The sequence below is a fragment of the Gadus macrocephalus genome, chromosome 5, assembly GCF_031168955.1.
Source record: "Gadus macrocephalus chromosome 5, ASM3116895v1".
Taxonomy (NCBI): domain Eukaryota; kingdom Metazoa; phylum Chordata; class Actinopteri; order Gadiformes; family Gadidae; genus Gadus; species Gadus macrocephalus.
In genome coordinates this window covers 14,581,456-14,606,639 of record NC_082386.1, presented here as the reverse complement: position 1 = coordinate 14,606,639, position 25,184 = coordinate 14,581,456, and the positions used below count along the sequence as shown (strand labels likewise).

The 25,184-nt window shown below is 45.9% G+C and overlaps 1 protein-coding gene across 4 annotated transcripts in view; it reads left to right on the top strand.

The window, feature by feature from the left end:
* The first annotated feature begins 213 nt into the window (after positions 1–213).
* pcnt (pericentrin) overlaps positions 214–25,184 on the top strand; it is a 39,017-nt gene continuing 14,046 nt past the window's right edge. For 2 of the 4 annotated variants that reach the window (XM_060052628.1, XM_060052627.1), the window contains exons 1-39: positions 214–426; positions 1,312–1,341; positions 3,535–3,711; positions 4,839–4,982; positions 6,000–6,149; positions 6,367–7,262; positions 7,430–7,801; positions 7,923–8,199; positions 8,342–8,746; positions 9,220–9,438; positions 9,720–9,815; positions 10,235–10,378; positions 11,300–11,522; positions 11,707–11,786; positions 11,928–12,141; positions 12,255–12,355; positions 12,446–12,557; positions 12,881–13,007; positions 13,378–13,497; positions 13,612–13,690; positions 13,836–13,940; positions 14,307–14,418; positions 14,567–14,607; positions 14,733–14,867; positions 15,201–15,426; positions 15,628–15,742; positions 15,972–16,425; positions 16,849–17,046; positions 17,354–17,425; positions 17,637–17,741; positions 18,286–18,438; positions 19,093–19,239; positions 20,913–21,073; positions 21,399–21,571; positions 22,704–22,873; positions 23,295–23,457; positions 23,841–24,134; positions 24,516–24,748; positions 25,061–25,180. In XM_060052628.1, the coding sequence (XP_059908611.1) occupies positions 379–426; positions 1,312–1,341; positions 3,535–3,711; positions 4,839–4,982; positions 6,000–6,149; positions 6,367–7,262; positions 7,430–7,801; positions 7,923–8,199; positions 8,342–8,746; positions 9,220–9,438; positions 9,720–9,815; positions 10,235–10,378; positions 11,300–11,522; positions 11,707–11,786; positions 11,928–12,141; positions 12,255–12,355; positions 12,446–12,557; positions 12,881–13,007; positions 13,378–13,497; positions 13,612–13,690; positions 13,836–13,940; positions 14,307–14,418; positions 14,567–14,607; positions 14,733–14,867; positions 15,201–15,426; positions 15,628–15,742; positions 15,972–16,425; positions 16,849–17,046; positions 17,354–17,425; positions 17,637–17,741; positions 18,286–18,438; positions 19,093–19,239; positions 20,913–21,073; positions 21,399–21,571; positions 22,704–22,873; positions 23,295–23,457; positions 23,841–24,134; positions 24,516–24,748; positions 25,061–25,180 (7,191 nt within the window). In that variant the 5' untranslated portion in view covers positions 214–378. The remainder of the gene's footprint in view (positions 427–1,311; positions 1,342–3,534; positions 3,712–4,838; positions 4,983–5,999; positions 6,150–6,366; positions 7,263–7,429; positions 7,802–7,922; positions 8,200–8,341; positions 8,747–9,219; positions 9,439–9,719; positions 9,816–10,234; positions 10,379–11,299; positions 11,523–11,706; positions 11,787–11,927; positions 12,142–12,254; positions 12,356–12,445; positions 12,558–12,880; positions 13,008–13,377; positions 13,498–13,611; positions 13,691–13,835; positions 13,941–14,306; positions 14,419–14,566; positions 14,608–14,732; positions 14,868–15,200; positions 15,427–15,627; positions 15,743–15,971; positions 16,426–16,848; positions 17,047–17,353; positions 17,426–17,636; positions 17,742–18,285; positions 18,439–19,092; positions 19,240–20,912; positions 21,074–21,398; positions 21,572–22,703; positions 22,874–23,294; positions 23,458–23,840; positions 24,135–24,515; positions 24,749–25,060; positions 25,181–25,184) is intronic. The other 2 variants (XM_060052630.1, XM_060052629.1) reach the window with 1 other exon arrangement.

Genomic DNA, 25,184 nt, shown 5'->3' with positions numbered 1-25,184 from the left:
ATATTTTGTGTATGACTAATGGGGTTAAATCAAAAGTCAGTAAAGTAGCTTGTCGGTTGATAATTAAGCGCCTCAACACGTGGAAATTTAAACTTTGCAGGTAAATATTTTATTAGCCCAGGAACAGGAACTAGTGGATAAGAAAAAAAACTCGCATTGACCTGATTGGTCCTTTCACCCGAGGCGACTCGATAAGGGCGGAGTCGAAAAGCTTTGGCGGCCATATTGAATATTGTCTGTTGACAGTTTGCTCTTCTGAAGAAAGCCAAAAGTCTTCAACATAGTTGAATATATGAATATGAAGTGAAGTATTACGGCAATTTTGGCCGAACTATGATCGTTTGCCCAAAGCACTGACACACCTTGTTTGACTAAGATATGGATGAAGATGAACGACAAAGGAAGCTAGAAGCAGGAAGAGCCAAGGTTTGTTGCTAACATTAGCTCTATTCAAGCCTAGGCTAAACGGGTGGCTAATAGCGGTGGCTAATAGCAGTGGCTCGTGAACTCTTTGTCACAGAGTTGCACCTGATCGATGCTCGATGAACCGCTATACTGAGCCAGTTAATCATAGTGGGGTTCATTGTCGTTTAGCTGATATTCAACTGCAGGGTATCATGCAATGTTGTGAGTTTGCCGCGCAATGGCTGCAGCTGCACTGATGTGTTCGTTTGAAAATGAGTTGATCTCAAGTGAAAGTAACCCATGCCAAGTTTAGATACATTGGGGTTTTTATGTTCTTGCGGATGTTTGCTATAATGTTGCCTTCCCATGCCATACTATGTCTTCCGCCTATCGTTAAATAAGGATCACTGTCTTCATTAAATACATATAAACGCCAAACAATCTTCTAAGTACAATTCGGTTTTGCAACTTGTGACCATGGCAATTTTTCCAATGTCAATAGATTACAAAATCCAAAATATCTTAATGTATCAAATGGTTAACGGTGATGCATTACATGTGGCCGTATTTTTTCATTGTACAAGAAGGATCTAGAAATGTAATAACTAAATAAATGTAAAAAAATATATATATTTTCTATTTAATTTATTTCGTATCTATTAGCCCGACGTTATGGCGTCCACTCTACATGGTCAAGTTCAAATGTCATCTCGTTGCTTGACAAACGACGTGTAGCTCATCTTCAACAAGCGACACACACATCATTCAGATATTGTCATGCACTTCTGATGCGAACCATGTTTATTGATGGATCATGTTGGAAGAACACATTTTTAAACGTAATCAATTTGACAACAAACTGCTATGTAGGGTCCAGACTCAACCACTTGTTGTTCCTCATGACAGAAACCGTCTGCCATGCCCAGAAGTCAACCGGTGAGTAGTATGAAGACGTGTTAAAAATAACAGATTATTGGGCTTTAGGAACTCTGGCTCTGGTGATTGTAGCTGTTCCCTGTTTCTTTCTGGATATTACGTCTCTTAGGTGTTTTTTTCCTTCTATTTCTCTCCATGGGTGTTTGATTGCAGCAAATGTAATATATCCTTCAAATATTGCATTGAGTTCAATCAGGGTTGGGTTTCTACTCTAATTTGCCTCACAAACGTATCCTTTCATTGTTGAATGAAGGCTGTCATTGTGCATATATGCCATCAGGTGGTGCAACAGGCTTATGCAATGTAGCTGAATCTTGCATTGATGCTGTTGCCATGGTGATGCATTCCACTTTTCTTTAATGTGCTGGGCACCAAATTTACTCTGGTAATAATCATCCCATGCACACAGTCACATGTTGTGTGCATGTGTACAATAATTTCAAAGTGCATATTAATATATTAGATATGGCAGCGGAGTTCTTTCTCGGAGTGACTGGTTGTTGTATTGTAGGGCAGCATTGTATCGATTTTAGATTTCATGTGACACTCAGACAGAATGGAAGACTGTCTGGCACCCACATTACAGACAAGGCTTCAGGCAAAATATTTTTCCCCTTGTCATTCTTTCTATTCCCTCTACCTCTCTTGGTTTGTATACTGTCTGTGACATAAGTGTTGCAAATTCAAAGGCGATGAAGGAAGTAATTGAGGGATAGCGCTAGGCCGGGGGGCTTGTCAGAGTATAAGGGAACTTATGCAAGTCTTTGAACGAGAGAGGTGGCTGTCTTCAATGTCTATAGGCAGCCCATCTCCATGTCATCCCAGGAGGAGTAGGTTGCATGGTGCAGTAGGAATCTGTAGAACAATGATGTTGTTCAAGCCATTCAAGAGCTGTTTGAGCATGTACCAAATGGACAATGAGAAAAATACAGTTGCGTACATGAACATGTACAAATAAATTGTGCGTGTATATGACTCATTTCTCTTAGCAACAGTGGTCACGTGCACACGCATCCATCTCACTGATGTTGCTTGCCACAGAGCTCTCTGAGCTCTGCCCCCCTATCTCCATTTGGTCGGCCCCTATCTCCACCCTCCTCATCCTACTACTCCTCCTCCTCCGGTCTGCTCACTTTTAGCCGTTCCCTGCTCGGGAGCCAGTGGTTCTCACCGCTCTTTGGCTTGTGACAGTTTGCAACACGATGGTGTGAGAGCATGCTGCTTGGAATAGAGCTTTTTCCTGGATAGAGGAACAAACGTCTGGGACAAGATGGAAGATTGATAGCTGTCTGATGGTTGGAGAGTATTGATTGTTTTGACTTTTAACAAATACATTTAAGAGAGATGGAGAAGCAGGGTATAGAGTAATGACTAGTGATTATGGAGTGCTACACATGGCTGTCTGTGGTTCTTTGGAACAGCTGTAATCTGATTTCTAAGCTGCTTTAAGAAGAGGGAGAGAAGGGAGCGGCACAGGTTATCTTCACAGTGAACAGGCAAATCTGGATAATGATTCGTCCCAAGCTGACGTGGTTGGAGTCCAGGGGATTTGTCATGGACTTTAATTTTGTGGCTTTTACTTTTCTGTGGATCACCGTATAGTCTTTTCTTCTTTTTCTTTTGTCATTCTTGACCCATGACATTATGTTCTAATACTTCAAAGTGCGCTCAGCCTTTTCTATCTTTGACCTTTCCACAAACCAAAAGATAAATCTGAATCGGACCAATCGATTGGAATATTTTTGTGCACCATCAGTTTCTGTCCTGTTTTTTTTTAGTTTTTTCAACAGGTTTCTCTCCCTGTTCATGCTCTTTAAATAATCTACCTGGAGATTTGAGACTATTCCCACTTCACTTTGAACTTCTTTACCCTGCTGGGTCATGATTTAGTTCTATTTATGGCCAAGCGAGGTTGGGATTTCATGGCTCATTTTTTTGGGATACTGCCTCTTCTGCTTGATCACTCTGACTCCTCTGACATAAGGGCTACTGGGGTCAGTACTCAGTGCTCAAGGGGGTAAATCATCCATGCAGTTCTCTGTTATTTCCAGCTGTGTCTTTGAGTGAGAAGATGCAGCCGGGGTGCTAACCGTCATCCCTCCACCCAGCCCTGAGGCCGGCCATGCTGGTGGCGTGGTGCTCGGCCGTGCTGACCTATGTGTCCGTGTACGTCTCGCTTTCCTTCCTGCGCAGCTTGCTAGCTTCCGAGAGAGGCGGGCGAAAGGTGACGGTGAGGGGGCGCAGAAAAAGACGGCGAAGAGGAAGGGCCAGAATGTCCCGAAAACTGACCGCCCAGCGCAAGAGCGACCCCTAGAGCCGGCGCCGGCGCCAGCTAGTGGCGCTAAGGAGAAGTGCAAGATCAACCACGAGGTAGGGCTGCTGGTCCAAATCATTTATTTGGTACTTCGAGATGTTCATCCGAAACCGGACAGACATGTTCATCCGAAACCGGACAGACCAGACAAAATGTTGAAAGGATTACATGTCCTTTTGATTTGGACCCATTCACTATTCATAGCTGACCTGTATTACTTTTGCATTGAATTACATTACATTGTGTGATTCCGCTAGAGGCTTTTGCCCCCTGCCTTGTAGACATACGTTAGAGAAATGGGTCAGTAAACATGTAGTTGTGTATGGGGGGGGAGGGCATTATGACGTTGCCATGGCAACGTCAGCAGGATTAAAAGAGAATTCCACTCAAGGTCTCTCTGAACCTGCTCATGTAGTGAGTCAAGCAATATTCTTCTAAACGTTGATGTTGTCTTGACTAGGGCTGGGTATCACGGTTCCTGAATCGATTCGATTTCGATTCTGAAGGTTTTAAATCGATTAATCACGATTCGATTCGATTCAATCCGAATGGTTTCCATCTGCTCCTAGATTGAATGATAATTTTCTTAAGTTGTAAGGAAATATTCTTGATAGGCTATCATCATTAATTCATCACTAAAATCATTAATTGTGACTAAAATCTTGTAGTTGCGACTGTTAATTAACATCCTTAGCAAGATTTTACATTCTATTCAACGTGATGGCCTGCCTAATTCAATATATTAATGAAATTATCTCCATGCAACACACTGCAAAAGACATGTTTTTATTTTGTAGGCTACATTAATGACAATCCAGGCAACTATAAACAAAACTGCCTCCATCTTCCTAAAAGATATAAATATAACCATTGTAAAGATTATACCATTTAAGATAAAATATTCAAGTATTATAAAACTCCTTAAATTCATATTTTTTCAACATATTTATAAAAAAAAAAAAAAAAAAAAAAAATCGATCTCATGCCCTGTGAATCGATAGCGTGAAATTTAAACGAAATCGATCCAAAATCGATTAAATCGATTTTTTTACCCAGGCCTAGTCTTGACTACTAGGTTATTTTTTAAATGGAACCTGATAATGTGTCATATATAAATTCATGTAGGAAGCTCCTTAAAGCACCAATCGTGTTTAAATGTAAAAGCCATGTTTATCATGTTTAGGTGCCCCAAAAACCCAAGACTTTTACGGTCCAGATCCATGGCCAGAAGATTCCGTCCCAGCATCCGAGCCAAGGCCCCATTACCTCCCCTGTTGAAGAGATGGAAGATGAGCTAATAGCACTGACTGGCAAAGAGCAGCTCAAGGTATCCATGAAACTCTTGACATTATACTGCACTGCAGAAAGGGTATTCATATTTTTCTGTCGAGTGACAAGTGAGAATGCCTTCTATTTATTTTATGAATATGTATGTTGCTTCATTCAGTGTCATATGCTAAGAAGTGAATTCACACTGGAAAATGGGCTTATTTTAATTCTGTGGCACGTGGTTATGAACCCATGAATAAGTATTTTTGGAAAATGCATTTATCAAACACTCGTACATTTCCAAGTGGGTTGGATAGCAATGTTTTGGCTAATGGTTCAATTTAGCTTTATTTGTAAACCAGGTGCTTCCTGTTTTCTGTATGCGAGTGTGCAATGAAGGTTGACTGTCTTTGTGTCTGTGTTCAGTCTAGCCTGTTCATTTTGGAATTTTTTCCCTCTCCCCTGTCTCAGATTATTTATCAAAGCAGTCTTGATGAAGCATAATTTTCTGTGGGTAGACATGAAACAGAACCTGGCTTTGTGTCACTGTAATGTATTAAGTATTGTTGTCACTTTGATATGGTGAAATTAAATCAAAATGCACCATCGGGTTTTAGGGTGTCTTATGAGCTCAACGTTATTCAGCGCTATCTATGTGAGCTGCAGAGGAAATGAAATGAAGGCTTTGTAGCCATACTTTATTATGCGTTTTGTTGATTTCATATGGGAGATCGCTATAGATTATTTTGTTCAGGTGTACCTTATCATGTTCACTGCAGTCACCCATCACAACAATTATATGAACTTCACATAGGGCATTTGTAAAATGATTCAAAGGTGTTTGTATAATTTTCATTGCAGTAATCACTTAATTAATCATAACTAGTTTATAAAATCTAACCCATCCCCACCCACAACTAAATCATGAAATATTTACAGAAAGTAAGGCTGCATTATTAACAAAGTAGGGTACCTCGGGTATGGGAAATGAGGACATTGCGTTACTACACTGTAGTAACGTCCTCAAAGACAAGTATGGTCTTTAACCCAAAAATGCCTCCTTTTCGTTCTGCAGCAGCTGCAGCAGGCTGTGGAGAAGCGCAACGAGATCATCGCCAAGCTGAGCTTCAACCTTCAGGAAGCCCAGGCCAGCAGAGACCAGGTACAGCTAGAGGCCCAGTCCCTTGCCGGACAGATCCAGGCCTTGCAGAAGCAGCTTCAGCAGGTACGATGCTAGGCAACATACAGAAGCATTTTTTTTTTATTTTAATTATTGCAAAAATTTGCAAAAATGTACTGCAATTGATTGCAATATTTACATATGTTACAATGAGGATTCAATCAAAAGGTGTAAAATGATATTCACATTAGGATCATGTTCCCTACATCTGTGAAGATTACTGCAGATGTTAAACTTAAATGATCTTTCTACTGTATTGCAGACTAGCGTGGAGTTTTTGCGCATTAAATGTCAAACAGGGGTGCCCGAGCCACCTCATTCCCAGCAACGGCATGGCTCCAAAGACTCTGTCCCCTCCTGTGTGGCGCTCCCACTGGGGGAACTTAAAGAGAGCTTAAACACAAACTCTAAGGCTAATGGAGACACCGAAACGGACGCCCTCCTCCTCAGGCTCGGTGCCGAGCTAGAAGAGGAGAGGTCCAACAGCCGAGGAATATGTGAAGAACTCGCCAAGGAGAAGGAGAACTGCCAAAATATGCTTTCTTTGCTGGAGGAGGAGAATAGGGAAATGAAGAAAGAGATGACGCAAAGGGAAGCACAAACTGAGCTGCAGCTACGAGACCTCCAGGAGCAGATAAGCCAAGCCCAAAGCCAGTCCTTTGAGATCCAGAGATACAAGGAGGAGAAGGAGCTTCTCAACACCCAGCTCCAAGAAACCAGCAGGATGCTAGTCAGAGAGCAGGAGAACGCCGAGAGGCTGAAAGAGGAGGTCGCAAGCTCGGCCCTCCGTCTCTGCACCCTAGAGGAGGAGAGGGAGAGACGGGAAGAGGAAACGAGGAGGCTCGAGGAGGAGCACAGGGAGGAGCTGGACAGAATCCGGCAGCTCTTGGAAGAGGGGGAGAAAGAGATTGACAGACTGGAGAAGGAAGACTCGGGTATCAAGGCGTCCAAGAATAGACAGAACCAAGAAAGGGTCAGCTTCGGTGAGGATGAGGAAGGTGGATCAGGCCAGGAAGCGCTCTCTGAAGATGGTCTGGCCAGATCTGTCTGCACAGACATCTTGATGGAGCGCTACTTGTCCACTGCAAAGTCCAACTCCTGCCAGGCCAATCAGAGCTTTGAAGAACACATCCTTGAAGAGAACTCTGCCAATTACAGGTCAGTGAATAATGCTGATGACCATAATTGTGTGGTTGTCCATGGTTTAATCGGCGTGCATGTTAAATGCTTCACACACCTCGAAACATGTCTCAATTATCAGTTTTAAATCAGCCAATCGCAACTGTAGTTATGTTAATCCATCGCATTTCTTTTATATTTGACAGTTTTGAGCTCAACAGTGATATTCTGGGTGACCCTTCGCACCTCTTCTCCATCTCCAACCCTCTCCGGGAAAACTACGACAACCTCCTCAACTTCTCTGACGCACAATGCTCGGCAGCGTCCGACCTCGTCCTGGACTGCTACCCCCGCGGCGTGTCGCCAGGCTGGCCCATCACCTCGCCCTGCAGCGGCGATGCAGAGTTCGGGGAGGCGTCGCGGCAGCCGGCCGAGGAGCCGGCGGACCTGGCCAAGGCACTTCTCGGACAGCAGTGTGAGGAGCTCAGAGACGAGCTGGACCTGAAAGAGAGGGAACTCGATATCCTGAGGGAGGAGGTCTCCAAGAGCGCGGAGGAACTGGAAGAGGCCAGGAGCCGGTAGGAGAGAGGCTCATGCTGTACCTTTTTGACGTTGTTTGGCAGTAAATAAAAAAGGTGTTATCCTCTTAGAAAATGTACATTGAAATTGGTTTAACAAGTTTGTTCATGGTTTTTGCAGGTGGGCACAAGTAACGGAAGAACTCAAGGAGGCACTCTGGGAGCTTGAGGAGGAAAGGGAGAAGCAGAGGAGCCAGGAGCAGGAACTGGAGGAGGAAAACCTGTACACGTCTAAACAGGACCACTTTGAGAACAAAGACGGCCCCTTCTTGGAGGAAAAGGAGGACGGGTCCTCCATGCTCTTCTTCACCACGACCCCTCCGTCTGCTCTGCTTGCCGACAAACTGCCTGGAGATCTGACGGAGGTGATTGAGGAGAAGGGCCATCTGGATCTTCAGGTACATATCTATCTTTAAATAATTTAAACCACACACTTACTGAACCCATTTGTATCGTGGAGAAAATACATGAAATAATGATTAAGAATGATCACCAAAGCAGACAAACTTGACAGTATTTTCCTCTCCTTCCCCTTCAAAGGCCAAGGACCAAATCGTATCGGAGCTGGTAGACACCAAAGCCAGGCATGAAACCACTGCTGCCCTCCTGGTTCAAAAGACCCTGGAGTTGGACTCTGCCCTCAAGGACCTCAACACCACTCGCCTTCAGGTTGAGGCTGCCAAGGAGGAGCTGGAGAAGATGGAGGGAGAGCTGGAGGAGAGCCGGAGAACTCTGGGAAGCACTGAAGAGCAAAGGAGCCGACTGGAGGATGAGCTTGTCAGTCTAAAGAACACACTGGTTCCCCTAGAGGAGGCACAGGTCCAAGCAGGGGAGGCGCACAGGCTAAAAGAGGAGGAGATGGATAGACAGCTGAGGAAAATGGAGCAAATCCTGGAGGAGGAACTCGAGCAATTTGAGACACTGATCCAGGCAAAGGAGGAGGAGGTAAGCAAGATAATTATTCGATATCTCGTAAAGGGCCACAACATGCTTCTGCAGGGTTTGTCAAAGTCGTTCGCGCACACCCCATGCAACAATGAGGCATACTGTTTTCAATAGATTCATCTGCCAAGCCTACTTAACAGGTCATTACACCGAATATAGTCTAGCGGTTGATTTATCAACCAACAATGCAGCCAATGTGTGCTACATCTGGATAATCGGTTGCAAAATAGAAAAGCACTCCTTTTTTCAAACCGTAACTGGTGAACACTCCTATGTTTTGTTAAATATTGGAGTGTAACAAGCTTAGAAACAAAAAACCAAATTGTTCAGGAACCATGTTGATAAGCCCCCTTGATGCTGCAGATACCTGGTTGTGTTTCTTACGTGTTCCAGTCTCCCGGGCTTGTTCAGGCCTTAAGTGGACGGTGTGTTTGACGTTGGATTGCTAACTTTTTATCATGCTTTCTCCCTAGTTGGCCGAGGTGCGGGAGAAATGGGAGGACGAGCAGCAGGAGAAAGAGGAGGAGCTGCGGGGAGCGAGGCGTCTCCTGGAGGAGCAGAGGGGGCAGCAGGAGTCTGAGGTGAAGACCCTCATGGAGAAGCAGGCCATGGCACTGGAGGAGACCACCAAGCGGCTGAGGCAATCTCACCATGAAGAGGTGGAGGAACTCTCTCAGAAACACCTGGCCGAGGTACTATTTAAACTCACCCTATCCTACCCTTCTTTACAATGAAGCGCATGACATTTTTAATCAGTTATTTACATAAATGTTTGTCCAAGAAGATGCGTCTCTCCTGTTTTGTCTAAATTAACTTTTAGAACCAGGCATGGTTCAATGAAAATCATATTGGATAACAACCAGACTCTGTACTTTTCAATGTACTTTTCATTTCAACTCTACGTTGCTTGTACAACGATGAGGACGGTGATGCAGATGCCGGCATTAGTCATCATGTGCTTATCGATCCGTAGGTGTCTGAGCTGAACCGTCGTCTGGAGAGAGAGCTGTCTGCGCAGAAGGCTGCTCTCGGCGAGGAACATAAAAAGCAGATCAGCCTCATTAAGCAGGTAGAGTCAGCTAGGGGGAGCCTGGGGCAGGGGGGGGTTACTGCTCCATCTCCTGGTCTGGTGGAGAAGGCAGGAATCCTCGACTGTACGTAAATACATGCTCAAAAGCTCTTCACTTCCGATGATTTACTTCATATTTTACTGCATTCATTGTAGGGTGTAGGAAACGTTACACCCCTTATTCATAGCAACCTGTTAAAATGAACACAACACACTACACGCTACATTCACCTTCTTATTTAAGTAAATTAAATCAATATTTTTTGTTTTAAGGTAATTAGGGATCATCCCTCATGTTTGTGGCATATGTATGCTTGTGTGATGCGCTCTCTATTGTTGGTATACAGCTCCAATGCTCTGGTCCACGTTGCTTCTTTAGCCTAATAGCCAGTCGTCATGGTTGTGTGGTCCCTGTGCAGGTGACTGAGCGCGAGCACCAGCGAATGCTGTCAGAGCTGAGCGCCGGACACGGGGAGGAGATGAGTCAACTGAGGCTGGAGCTGACCTCCCGGCTCACAGACTGCATGGAGACCGCCCATCATGCAGAAATACAGCAGGCACAGGTATGCCCCAGGGAGGAGAACTCCGTGATCTGTTTGCTGTTCTTGTGGTTCCTTCCTGGTCTCTCTTTCTCTTTTGCCTTGGTGCTCCGTTTTTAATTGAATGTTGGTTCAAACATCCTCTGTCATCTCTCATCCACCTTCTAATTTCTTCTAAAGTAATTTATTATAAACAAATTGATTAATAGCCTGGAGACCCTCCTGGTTCCCTCAGGTGATCTCATATTCTGTTTTTCCTACATGGATCAGTTCTGGACCTCTAGCTGCCCACGTTGATTTCATTGGGCGGGACTTGCCTCGACAGACAGAACTTCTTCAGCCACTCAGTGTTACAAAGCATGTTACACCATCATGGTGCGCTGTGCAGTGGACACGCAGGATAAACGAAAACGGCAACAACGTATTTTTCTGCCAAGAAACTCTGCCAGTCTATACGCTTGCTCTTGTTTAATAGTTGAGTCTATTTCTGCATGTCTGCACTTATGGCTGTGTTGGCTCAACTATTGTTAAAGTTACCCCTTGGTGCTTCTGGAGATGCCTTTAGTGTTTTGCATGCGGCGGTCTTAATTTCATGTCCTCAACCATGACTCAGTCCAAGAGGGGCTCGGTTACGTCATCAGCTAAGACACAGGCCCTAACTGTCTCCCGATTGCATTGTAATTTCAGGAAATCGATGTGGAGGTCCAGACTGATCCGTGTAGCAAAACAGAATGTGTGGTCAAGTGATAAGGATGGATTCCAGGCGAATTGTTTCATGGCTTGCTAATGAAATCCTTCCTAAATTTATTAGATTTTCGAAATGTTTTAAGAATATTTTAACAATGCATAATATCAGGAAAAACTAACTGAAATTCTGCGCACAAACTCCTCGGATCGCGCCTGCACATTGCGTTACAACGTCCCCCGTTAACCCTCCCCACACAGACCAAGCAGTCGGTGGACATGGAGGCGCTGCGTCTGAGCCTGGCCGACCTCCACACCTCGCGGCTGGAGCTCTCCCAGGCCAACCTGCAGCGGGAGCGCGAGGCGGCGCTCAGCCAGGTGCAGGCGGAGCTGCGGGACAAGTGGACCGGGGAGAACGCCATGCTCCAGGCCAAGCAGCAGTTCGAGCTGGAGCGCCTGCGGCAGCAGAACCAACAGGGCCTGGGTTAGTCACGAGTGAACGGGTTGACGCGTCGCATGGGCTTTTCGTTTGTCCTCCTTTATTTTGTTCTGTAAGGTGAATTATTTGCCCCTAGTAGAGTGGAAATTTGAGCAGTTGGAACCTGAAACTCTGTGTTGCAATTGAACTCTGTTCTTTTTTTGTTTTTTTCTGTTCTTATTGTGCACAGATGAACTAAGGCAGCAGTACGAGAGTCGTCTCTTGGAGGAGAAAAGTTCTACGGAGATGAACCGGGCCAACGAGATACAGGTACTAGGCATTCATAAATGCCTTCTCAAGTGCGGTTTTCTCATGGTTAAATGGTCTTTCAGTAGTTTAGTCCAGCATTTCAGTTGATCTCCACGTCACATACGGAAATTGTGTTCATTTCACTGGTGTTGTGTTCCGCAGGTCATGAAGTCACAGTGGGAGGAGGAGACGGAGAAGTCCATGGCAGACCTCAGAACCGTCCTCTCTGAGACCCAGAAGAGCCTGGACGACACCGTGGCTGAGTTGGCTGTCACCCGGACCTCTCTGGAGGAACTGCGCGCTTCCAGCGTGGCAGATGTCCACAGGCTGGAGGAGGAGCTCAACCTGGCCTGGGCAGACAGAGACGCTGCTGCCAGTCAGTACCTACCAATGCTTTACATGAACCTGACCTGTTATCTAAGAAGAAGAACCTGCCTGTCCCACACGACCTAACCATCGGCACATGCTTGTGCTGTGTTCCCCCGTCAGGTTCCTTGGAGGAGCTGGTCAGTAGTAAACAAACGCTACTGAAGGAGAAAGAGCTCCAATCACGCCACCTAGAGGAGAAGGAGCGCCAACTACAACAAGAGGTACATCTACTTTATGTACTTGACTACTTATGTACTACTTTAAGTTAAGAAGATACGTTTAGACTTAAAACCTGTCTTTCTGTTTTACAGGTGTCTCATTTGCAAGAGGAGCTGACCACACTGAAGAAGACCTCTGAACAGGAAACGGGTCATCTCTGGGCCCAACTGGACAGCATGAGGACCAGCCGGCAGGAGCTGGGAGGTGAGAGTTCACAAGGTTTATGATTATTTTATATTGATAGGAAGTGAAAGTGGAACCGGACGGTACATTAAGGACAAGTAGGTGTTACCTTTAGGTTGTGGACATTGGGATTCGAACCCAGTACCTATTGGTTTGGACCCAGACCATTCTTTAGTGTAGTGCTTTGATGCTCGAAAGATGAGAGCACTTGATCATTGATTTCGGAGGCACAACACGCATCTGACACGCTCGCCCAAGCATGCAAGCGTGTACCTTAAATCGTGTGTTTGCTGTTGGGTCCGACTCTACCTTGATTAATTCCCCCCGCCTCTCTCGTCCCACAGAGCTCAGGGAGCAGCTGCTGGCCCGCTCTTCTCGTGTCGATGACCTGGAGCGGCTGAAGGCTGATTTTAATGATCAAAGGCGGGAGATCAAGCAGCACAATGAGGCCGAGCTGGAGGGCCTCAGGAGGTAGGCCCTCACTCACCCACTCACCATTACTAGTGGTTAGTCTTTCGTGGATCTGGTGTCCTCAGCATAGACTCTAAACAATATGAATATATATCATATATTTTATTATAATTACAGTCCTAGATACCTTTTTTTTTTTAATAAACTAAAACAGTCAAACGAGACAAAGGGAAAAACAACGAGAAGAATAGGATTTTCTTGCTTTGTGGCGGATAGTTTTTGCATCCAGTTCCCGCAAACTGGATGTGTAATTCCTACACATTGGTGACTTCCACCAGGGTTCAACAAACAGGAAGTCCTGGCTGCTGCTTGGTCCTGAGACAATCAGCCGACAATCGGACACAAGCACTCACTGTGCTCTTCTCTCCAGGTACTTTGAACAGCGTTTGAGAACAACGGAGGAGAGCTACAGGGAGGAGATCGCTCTGCTGCAGCTCAGACTGGTAGAGAGTGCCCTGGAGGAGTCCCTACTAAAGACCGGGGATGCTAGGTACAATTACAAGCAGGCGAAAATAGAGGGCCTCATTCAGTCTCTTCATAGTTCATTAAAAAATGTTCTACCCAACAAGGTGTGGATTTCTGTTGATGGCTTTCGTCTCTTCAGTTTCACCACAGAAGGCGACGCTGCAGAAGAGAGAAACGACCTTCTGGCTGAGTTTACACTGAAACTGGAGAAACACAAGGTAGCTTCACAAGCATTTCCCCCCTGAACGTCAATGTGAAATGCATTTATAAACACACAAAACCTCCTTGCATGCTTTAATTGTATTAAGCCCCCAATTCTACTAATCCTGCAGTCACATTCTGGTTGTATCATATTTTGTGTAGGAGGATTTGGACTCGCTTCGTTTGCAACTGGAGGAGAAACATGAGGTGGAGCTGTCCAAACTGCGCGGTTCTCTCTCGCTGTCCTACAAAGAGGAGCTCCTCCAGGTTAGAGAGACGCTCCTCTGGTTCTCCTGAACCCTCATAGTTAATACTGATTTATTACGTTTAACTAGTTGCACTGACGGCTAGTGCAGCTTGTTGTCCATCTCGGAAAACCTATTGAAGAACAGGCAGAAAGATATCGGTATAAAAATAAATATTGTCATTCGTTCATATTTTCTGGCAGAAGGTAATCCACCGATCCCCCGCATGATTCAAGATGCGATTCTTATTTTGTATTAATATATTAAATCGTTGTCACTCATTTCCATGTTCCCAAAATTGTAGCCAAGTGGGTCGTCACCGCGTGATACTTTATGCTATCCGTATGAATGCATCGAACAACATTCTAACGATCGTTGTGTTCTTCAGGCGCGCTCTGACCTCACTGAGCGCTACTATGAAGACCTAGAGACCATGAAGACCCGCCACGCCTTGGACCTGGAGCAGCTGAGGGCCAGACTCTCTGAGAAATACGTCAAAGGTGGGACACAGATCACACTGCATCCGCAACAAAAGAGAAAAATATTTCTCTTCATATCTCATCATAAAAATACATTTTATGATGAGATGAGATGTATGTTCATATATAATGTATGGCTTAAAAATTGTATCTTTTCTTTTTCTCCCAGAGCTTACCAAGGTGCGATTTGAAGCAGCAAGACAGGTGGAGGTAAATGCACATTATGGAGTCTGTGTTCTGATAACTATCAGCCGAGTGATCTGATTGGCCCCCGTTTATTTTCTGAGCTCTTGTTAAACTGTATGTTAACGGCAGTGACGTTCTCACTGTTTCAGGTGGAGGTCGAGCAAAGGACGTGGTGCCACAGTGAAGAGCTGCGGAGCAGAATGACCATCATCCACACCCTGGAGGGCAGCCTGTCTGCCCTGGGCACACAGCACGCCACAGAGCTGCAGAGGAACACACAGCAGGTACACATCCACTCCGAATGTACACGAGTGGCATTCAGAATGAGAGAAAGCATACGCTGTATGAAACTGCTTCATTAGGCTTCGGCTACGGCAACTGTGGTTTATGATTGGTGCCTTTCGATGGGTGAAGTCATTGCGCATTCATTTGAGCTGATCCGAAACCACACGAAACACTGCTTTTTTTGTGTATTTTACTAACACATCAGTAATTATGTAAGTGCTGATAAGTAAACCGATTTAAACAGTTTTAATTTAAACAGAATTGTACAATAGTCAACAGACGCACACTGCTGGTAAGTATAGTCAAAACATTGTCCCCCTACACCACTGCAGCTGAAAAAGGACTTTGCCAACGACCTGCTCCGTCACCTGGAGGAGGCCCGGCAGCTGGAGAAGCAGAGGGTGGTCGAGGAGCTGAGCTCTGGTAACCAGGAGGAGGTGCAGCGGCTCCAGAAGGAGCACCAAGCCAGGATCTCCTCCCAGGAGGAGCAGAGGACACGCCTGGAAGAAGAGCTGGAGAAGTCGAGGGCGATGGTGGCGTCACTGGAAAGCGATCAGAGTAAGATTAACGTGTTTGGCATAGAAAATCACAGAATTCAGAGGTTATAGGAGAACTAAAACTGAGTTTCAAGTTCAGAGGGCGCTTTTAAATGGAAGTCTTAAACATAATGTGTATCTTGATGTTATCCATTAACAAATATCTGTTAGTTATTTTATTAATGACTAAGAAACAACATAATATGTGGTCTTCTTTCCAAAGGTCAACATGACGGGGAAATGCGGAAGGCCAAGAGCAACATGTCTGCTGAGGTGAAGGAGCTGGCTGCTCTCCTCCAGAAGCAAGGGGAGGAGCGACTCCAGCAGGCTGATCTAAGGTTGGAGGCTACACCCCTTTGGGTGCCTGGGTTGGAATTTGGGATCTTGCTATGGCTTTTATATCATTTGTGAACCATAGGGTTGTCATTTGTCCAATATTGTACAGGCCCACTTCTAAATTTGATTATGGGGATTTGTATCTAACTAATTGAAAGAAAGAAAAAATGTAGCCTTTGAAATATATATTTTGTTTGGGAGTTTAACATCTCTGGATGAAACATTTTCCAGGTTCCAAGAGGAGAAAGGGCAGTTGGAGCAGAGCCTGGCCCATAAGGAGAGCGTCTCTCTGGGGGAGTGGAACGACAAGCACCAGGCAGCGCTGGAGCAGCAGAGAACGGGGCTGCTCACCAAACACGCACAAGAGCTGCACGGCGTCACCACCGGGCACAAAGAACAACTGGACGCCCTCAGCGCCCGTCACCGGGACCAGCTCGCCGCCATGGCAACGGAGCTGGACACAAAGCACACGGCTGTGCTCGTCGCCATGGAAGCGAGCCTGGACTCCAAGTGGAAGGCAGAACTCGAGCACTTGGCGGCTGTTTTCCAGGAGACCAATCAGGCGCAACTGGAGGCCCTGGAGTCTGAGCTCTCTGTCGGGCACAAAAATGAGCGGGACGAGCTGGAGAGGAGGATGCTGAGCAACATGGACACGCTGGAGGCCACCTATCTGAAGGAGGTTCAGGTGAGCGGACCCCAAAACGCTTCATTTTAATCCCAATCTGTAGCGACCAATAGTTGGGGCTGAGCTTCTTCTCCACCATGTGTTTTGACTGTTTTATCATCATGAGAGTAAAACACTGATAATGGTTCCACAACAAATGCAACGCAAGGACCACGCTGACGCTTTGACCCAGTCGTGAACCTGTTTTGGTTTTGCGTCGGGTTCTAGTGAGCGAATCAATCACAGCCGTTGCTGCATCGTCTCCAACGCATGGTTAAATTTTTTTGGGGAGAGGCGCACATCAGGCCCTTGCGGTGGACGCAAGGAGGGTCCGCAAGGACGTAATGGGTCCGTAAACCCCCTTGCGTTGCGTCGACGTGGAACCATAATCAGCCCTTTGCATGGTGAATGTCTGCCTCGGCCCTGACGTAACCCTTACCTTAGGCCCTGCGTGATGACATGGAGTACCAGGAGGAGAGCCACACACAAGACGTGGAGCGACTGAAGGCCGCACACGCTCAGGAGCTGGAGCGCCTGCAGACCGAGCTGGTGTCCGGCAGGGAGGGGCTGAGGATGGAGCTGGCCCAGATGCACATGGGGAAGTTCAGCGCCATGGCAACCGAGCTCGGCAACGCCCACAAGGTCAGCACCACAACCACAAATTATATTATTGACAATGAAGAGTGGGGGGGGCATCCTCATAATTCCTACTGCTATCGCCAGTCTAATTCCAAAGGATCGAACCACATCCCTCCTTTGATATGTCCCATTTTAATGTCCTGTTTTTCAAATCCTTTTAATAGCCTTCTTCCATCATTGTTGTGTTTATCATTTTAACATTTCCACAAGAGCACCATCTTTAAATCGTTGTGGATATTAAATCATTATTTCTATATCATTAAATCCTGAAGAAAGTCAAACTCAATAACCCCTGACTGTGGTGTTTCAGGAGGACTTGTCTGCTCAGAAGGAGGCCTTGGATGCTGAACACTGCAAGGCTCTGGAGACTCTGAAGATGCAGGTAATCATTCAACCTAGTCATCCACCCACTATGTAGGAGATAGTTAGTCGGCCACCCTTCCAACAATCCACCCTCATTCTACTGTTTCTGGAGTAGACATGCAATCCTTTGCATGTCTTTCAAGTCACACTTCTATCTAAATCGATTTTAGTACATAACATTCATAACATCTGAGGCCCTTTTTCCCCCTGATTTTGTCTTTCTTTCCTAGGTCCTTGAGTTGGAGGAACAACACGGCAATGCCCTTCAGGAGCTGTCCCACAGCTACAAAACAGAGAAACAACAGCTCTGTGATCAGCATCAACTCCAGCTACAGGTGGGTGTGACGTGATCTTAGTCTCCATGACCTTGGTGCTGTCTAGCTCCACTAGTAGGTGGTGATTGGAACCGCTTGTGGTTCGGGGTTCGATTCCCATTCAGGAATAAGGCGCTACGTTCTAAGAGTGAATATGTATGGCATTTGTTGCAACATTTTAGCCAAAGTGCCACTTGACTACAATAATGGCATTCTTGACATTTACATTTTACATTACATTAGGGGATTTTGCTGACTGGTTTATCCAAAGCGACTTGCAACCATTCATTCACACATTCACACACCGATGTCGGAGTCTACTACGCAGGGCGACAGCCAAGTCATCAGGAGCAGTTAGGGTGAGGCGTCTAGCTCAGGAACACCTCTAAACTCGGAGCCGGAGGAGCCGGAGAGCGACCCAGCAACCTTCCGTTATCCAGTCGACCCGCTCTACTTGCTGAGCTACTGCCACCCATTCTTTCAATTCAATACAGTTGGTATCTCGTGTAGCGTGGGTATAATTGTTGTGAAGCTAAATGCATGGTGTGCGTTTCTTATTGTGTAGGAGCTGAGGCAGGTCTCTGCCCAGGAGTTGGAGGTCTGTCGCAGGGAGCTCAAAGAGGAGTCGGCCAGACAACATGTGCAGTTCAAGGAACAGATGCAACTCTTTAAGGTCCAATCGGAAGAGAGGCTGCAGGACGGGCTCGGCAAACTGAAGGTAACTTAGGAAGAGGTGCTTTATGGGAAATGGAGGCACATGGCCTTTATTGTAAGTCTTATCCATGCATTTGAGTGCCACCCCCCCCCCCCCCCCCCCCCCAATTCATCTATCCAGCCATTCTATACAGACATTGCATTCAGATAACCCCAATCAGATAACCTTTTTATACAAAACTTAAAATCCACATGTTTTTGATAATCAACCTAGTTTTTGTTGGGGTTCTCTTAGCAGATATCATTATGTTATCATGTAGGATTATTGTGCGTGTGTGTATTATTTGTGACAATGCTCTTCTATACCCCATCTGCACCCTGCAACTCCTGGGAGAAATGGCTGCTCCTAGACCGGCTCCATTTTAAGCTGTGCGCCAGCCTAGTTTCCACATAATCTCTCATCATATGTAAAGCATGAGAGCCCTTTTTCTAACCGTCTGTGTGCTGTGCGGAGCCAACCATAAACGCTGGCTTAATAGGATGGATTTAAGCTTTTCATCCTCTAATGCAGAAGGTTTTCATTGGAGGCGAATGATGACGAGCAGCTCAATAGTCGCATGGCACCAAGCAGAAGAATGCGTGAATGTATTTGTATGATTATTTTGAATTAATCTGGATTTAAATAACCCATGAACCTGTATTGCCGTTGTACTTGAAGGCGGAGTTGGAGCAGTGTAAGGAAGCACAGCTTGAGGAGCAGAGACGAAGCTTCAGCACTGAGCATGAGCAGAAGGAGCGAGGCTACACGGAAAAGATGAGCCAGCTCACTGCCCAGCTCCAACAGCTGGATGATGTGGTTGCGCAGGTATTGAACGCACAGGCACACAAATCGGTTAATAGTTCACATTAACGAGTGAAAACCGTCTATGTAAACTAACATGTAACGCAAAAGAGGCCAATGAGAAATTGTATTGTGTTAATATGATAGAGGTATGGATTCATGGGATGTCCTTCTGCTAGCAGAGTTTAAGAAGGAGGTGGTAGAGATGATTGACCGCAGTGGGTCTGACTCGTTACTCGAAAGAGCTTGGCTAATCTGATCTTTTTTTTTTAACCCCTGGCCTAAATTAATGTTCTCTTGGATGGCTAGATTGATTGATTGGGATTGATTGATGGATGCGTAATTGATTGTCCTCAAAGACCAAATTCATTTTCAGAAAATGAGGCGTACATTCAAACAGTAAATAGACATAGCACTCAAGACATAATAATTCAATGCAAGACTTCAGTCACATCCCAGTGCTTATCTGTCATTGTTCTCTAAGCGTTATCTTGTATTTCTCTTTCTGTTACTGTACGTCTTCTCTCCATTGAGGATGAGCAACAGAATCATACGCTTGAGGGATTGCAGAATCATCTCGATGCTCAAGGGGCATCATGGCATTTCATTTGAGGGCCAGCTCATTCATTCATCCCGTCTGTCCAGCCATCCGTTCATCCATTTATCCATGAATCTTAATGCATAGCGGGAACATGTCCATGGGGATTGCGCTAAATCATATACCATTTGATCTGGCGTTTACATCATGCTTCTCATTACTTTGCATTTCAGCCTTCCCATTAATGTTTTATTTTTTTTTAATGTGTACCACTATACCTACCAAAACAACTGTTGGTGTAGTCCTGATTCTAGTTATACTAATCTGCATTGTTCCCTGACGACTCCACACACACACACACACACACACACACACACACACACACACACACACACACACACACACACACACACACACACACACACCCTTTCCTATCTCCATGGTATCTGCCTGGTTTTTATTTGAATGATATCAAGTCCCTTCAGGCACACACTTGGGCCTTGTGCGCTTAAGAGGGGGGCGGGGGTTATGTTGTCGCGGTAACGGCATTGTTGCCTGCTGGGGCAGGTGGCTAGAGGAGGCTTGTCTTAGTGGGAGGTGAGCATCAGGGAGAGGAGATAGATGGTGGAGGGGAAGGAAGAGGAAGAAAAGGTAAAATAGAAACAATGCATCGAAGTGTAGAAGAGGAAGTTTGTGTCAGATTCTTGTTGCTGTCAACTGTAACACATGTTTTTAGTCGCTATTGAGGTATTATTAATTATTATTTTGGGCGGATTTGGCTGCATTGTGAAGATGCAATTCTCGTATTTGAATATCTAGAGACTCGATTATTCATCAATGTTATTGAGCCTGGCCTCTGAAAGGCTGTTGGACTATGCTTCTTTTTTTCTTGCTCCCTCTCTTTCGTGGTCTAATGAACAGTGTGTTGCCTTCAGGCCACACTTGTTAGACAACAGCTGGGCATCAAGCCAGGCAGTTAATCATTGACCAACACGCTTTGAAACCTGTTTGCCATGGCTGTTTGTGTCAGTTGTCTTGCGTCTTTCCATCTCTCAACCTCGGTGGACTCCTGGTAAACATTTCACCGTTGTGTATTGTGATGGATGTAACAACGGGGTTTGATTCGAGTGATTCCTGATTCGTGTGTCTGTGTGTCCAGCTGCGGGCGGAGGTGGACGGCCTACAGGGTGAGCTGGAGGGGAAGCGCGCGGAGATGGAGACCCTGGACTCCCTGCTCCAGCGCAGGGAGCGGGAGGGCCAGGAGGGGGGAAACCTCCTCAACATGCTGGGGCAGGACCTGCAGACAGCCAAGGAGGACCGGTGAGACACCACCGTCGCCCTTTAGAATAGGGACTCATTCTGAGCACCATCAAGGGTGCTTAATGGCACGGGACGAAAAAAGGCAGCAAAAGAAGAGAAAATCCAGGGCAAACCATGGGGCTGAAGTTCAACAAGTTAATCCTCATTCTTTGCTGTGGAGGTTATTGTTTTAGTGCCTGCCCCCCCCCCCACAACGGTTGCTAATTTCATTGTTGTCCAATGGAGACTGCTAATGTAGAACCGGCTTCTCTTTCGTCTTTTGGATTCTCCCAATGTTCTTTTTAATCCTCTGACCCGCCTCCCCCCCCACACACCTCCTCCCCAGACTAAAACTGCACCAGGCCAACGAGAAGCTTAGGAAAGTACTCCTAGACGTCATCCGCAGCACCGTTGCAACAGAGGAGATGATTGGCCAGAAAATCACTGTTGGACCCAGGAGGTCTCAGCAGCCAGCCAATCACAGAAGCTCGACTGGGAGCAGCGAGGCACAGGAGTCAGGTTGGTTGCCTTCTTCCTCGGCCTCAAATGACAAACCGGTTATGATAGTAAGTAAGACTTTGAGTCGCTGCCGGCCCATCGACACTCTCTGTAGGAAGGGTTCCTCTTTAGTGTGGAAACTAAAGTACGAACTGAAATCTAAACTCTCACATTACAAAAACCTCTTCCGCCTGATTTTAGTTCTATCTGATGCCATGATTTGAATAGCCAACACCAGATTAACATTTACGTGTCAAATATGCATCTCATGCCAAACGTTTCCAAAAATTAATACTGGGGATGAATTTCTGCGCGGCTAGCTCGCGCACAATGTGGCAACTTGGATGCTGATTCGTTTAAGTACGGTTCTAGAAATGGCTTGAGCTTGGTTTGGCATATGATGTTCTGCACATGAACCTGTGCAAAAACTCTCAAAGGTCATATTAGGTACTCGTTTTCCATTCTACTCTAGTCATGGGTAGGCCTGGGTAAAAAAATCGATTTAATCGATTTTGGATCGATTTCGTTTACATTTCACGCTATCGATTCACGCGGCATGAGATCGATTTTTTATTTTATTTTTTTTTGTAAATATGTTGAAAAAATATGAATTTAAGGAGTTTTATAATACTTGAATATTTTATCTTAAATGGTATAATCTTTACAATGGTTATATTTATATATTTTAGGAAGATGGAGGCAGTTTTGTTTATAGTTGCCTGGATTGTCATTAATGTAGCCTACAAAATAAAAACATGTCTTTTGCAGTGTGTTGCATGGAGATAATTTCATTAATATATTGAATTAGGCAGGCCATCACGTTGAATAGAATGTAAAATCTTGCTAAGGATGTTAATTAACAGTCGCAACTACAAGATTTTAGTCACAATTAATGATTTTAGTGATGAATTAATGATGATAGCCTATAAAGAATATTTCCTTACAACTTAAGAAAATTATCATTCAATCTAGGAGCAGATGGAAACGATTCGGATTGAATCGAATCGAATCGTGATTAATCGATTTAAAGCCTTCAGAATCGAAATCGAATCGATTCAGGAACTTGGCCGTGATACCCAGCCCTAGTCATGGGCTATCCAACATGTTATCACGGCCGTTGGTTCCCGTTCGATTACGACTTCTCTTTCAGCAGGCGTGTCGCTGGGCGAGGACTCAGAGCTGACCCAGCTGCTGTGTGAGAGCCTGCTGGTGTCCGAGACCCAGCTCCACCCGGCGGGGGAGGAGGCCGCCCTGGGGGCCTGCGGCAGGCTGCGCCTGGCCGTGGACACGCTGCTGGAGCTGCTCAACCAGGCCAACGCTCAGGTAGCCACACGGGGGCTCCAGTCTCTCACAGATACCACACCCGTGTTGCATATCATTCTGGAACAATGGGCGGTGGTTATGGATGAGATTAACCTTAGTCATCGTACACTGGAGTTCAGGGGTAACGGCACACGGAACAGGACAGTCATTTGGTACCATTTTATGAACAATGAACAATTTTATGATGGCATGTAAATATTCAGAATATACGTCTATACACAGATCAAGGCTGGTGTAAATGTAGTTGCTAAAGGTAAATCTAAATGTTATCAACACTTGAGATAGACATCATTGACCGTATATGCTACATTATTTATGCTACGCATTATTGACTTATCAGAAATAGTCTGTAGTAGTTCTGATTGATCATCAGCAGCTGTCTAAAGTAGTTCTGACTGTGTCTCTCCCTCTCTTGCCGTAGTTGGAGCAGGCCCATAGCCTTCACCTCTCGCTGGAGCAGCGCTGCTCTAAGGGCAGGGAGGACTCCGGCCATATCCTCAAGCAGCACACCGTCCTATTGGAGCAGCTCAACCAGGAGGCGGGTCTAAAGAGCCATCTCCATCTGGAGCTCCATAAGGCAGAGGGTGAGCAGCCCGATTCGTCAGAGGTGCTTTTGCCATTGCTTGTTGTACGGTAGAGCATGGCGGCTTGATGTTGGCCATGGTCAGGGTAAGAATGGTACGCACTCGGCTTATTGTAACATGCTTTTGATTAAAGGTGTCCACCAATGGCTATGTATTATTGGCATTACATCTTTCCCCACTTTGTTATTACACTTAATTCTTTACTTTATTAATATTTGAATGTGACTTCATAATCACTTATATTTGTCCTGTTACGTGTAGGATGTTTCGACTTTTTATGTATTCTTCTTGAGGATTGAGCACTATACAAATAAAATTTATTATTACGTTATTATGTGCCCTCAACATCCATTAATTTGGTCCCGTGCACAATGCATCGTCAGGTCTGCTGGACGGCTACGTGAGTGAGAAGGTGCTGCTGGAGGAGGCTCTTCAGCAGAAGGAGTCCCGGGAGGAGAGGCTGGCCGAGGAGCTGGAGGGCCTCCGGGTGCAGCTGCACCAGACGGAGAGCCTCAGCGCGGAGCTGGAGGGCCTCCGGGTGCAGCTGCGCCAGATGGAGGGCCTCACCACGGAGCTAAACCACCTCCGCGCCCAGCACCAGGATCTCAACGAGGAGCATGCTGTTCTCCTACGCCAGAGGGAGCATCTCTCTGCTGGGCTGGGGGAGAGGGAGAAAGGTGAGGGGGGGGCGGGGAGACGTTCAGGAAGTTCAGGCTACATACTGTGTGTTCGTTGAGGATTTGTTTTTCCTTTTCTCTTGGAATGTCCCGTGGTTTGCTGCGCTGTGTTTTATACCCATGTGCTCCTCTATTAAGTGTGTGTGCTAAATATTTGCTTGAATTTTCTGTGCTTTCTTGCCGTCTAAGCGCTCTTGTAGAGTGCTTTAAATTGGTTCACTTTTGTACTTTCCAAGTGCAAAAGTTTCCCATTGGGCCTAATAGCTATGATCTCCGCAAGTACAACAACAATGTTGCCTCAAGGTGCGTGTGTGACTGAGGTAGGGTTAGTAACACTCTCGATTCCCCCCCCCCCCCCCCCCCCTGTGCGCTGTATGGTAGCTCTCTTGGCGGAGGCGGAGTGTCTGGTCCGGGAGAGACTGGACTTGCAGCGGCAGGCAGAGAAGGACCGCAACACCCTGTCCCTGCGCCTCCGCACCCTGGAGACTGAATTAGAGGAGAGGGAGACCAAGGGCCTGGAGACGGAGCTGCACCACAAGGCCCACTCGGAGGACCTAAACATGCGTGTCCAAGCCTTGGAGAAACAGATCAAACACAACCGGCAGTTCATAGACGTACGTTTGGACAAATCGTTAGTTTTTTGTTACTCAGCAAATCAAACCAACCTTAGTTTTATTTCATTGTAGAATACCTTTGAAATCACATTTTTTATTGCATTTTTAATAATTAGCTAGACAAATATCTTCCTCCTTAACTTAACTTTTCCAGTAAATACAAAACGAAGGCCTGCCTCAAATCCTTCCACGACATGGCTTTGATGACCAAATCTCCATGCAGAGTTTCTGACGCTCCTTTAAGCCGTCCAGTATGGATGGTCTTTAAGAAGGGACGTTCCTTACAAGCGTGTTCTGGGTCTGTGTTCACAGGAGCAGGCTGTGGAGCGAGAGCACGAGCGAGATGAGTTCCAGCAGGAGATCCACCGCCTGGAGGACCAGCTCAGGCAGACCTCCAGGGGCCAGGCCGGGGGAGAGAGCCGGGGACAGAGGGTAC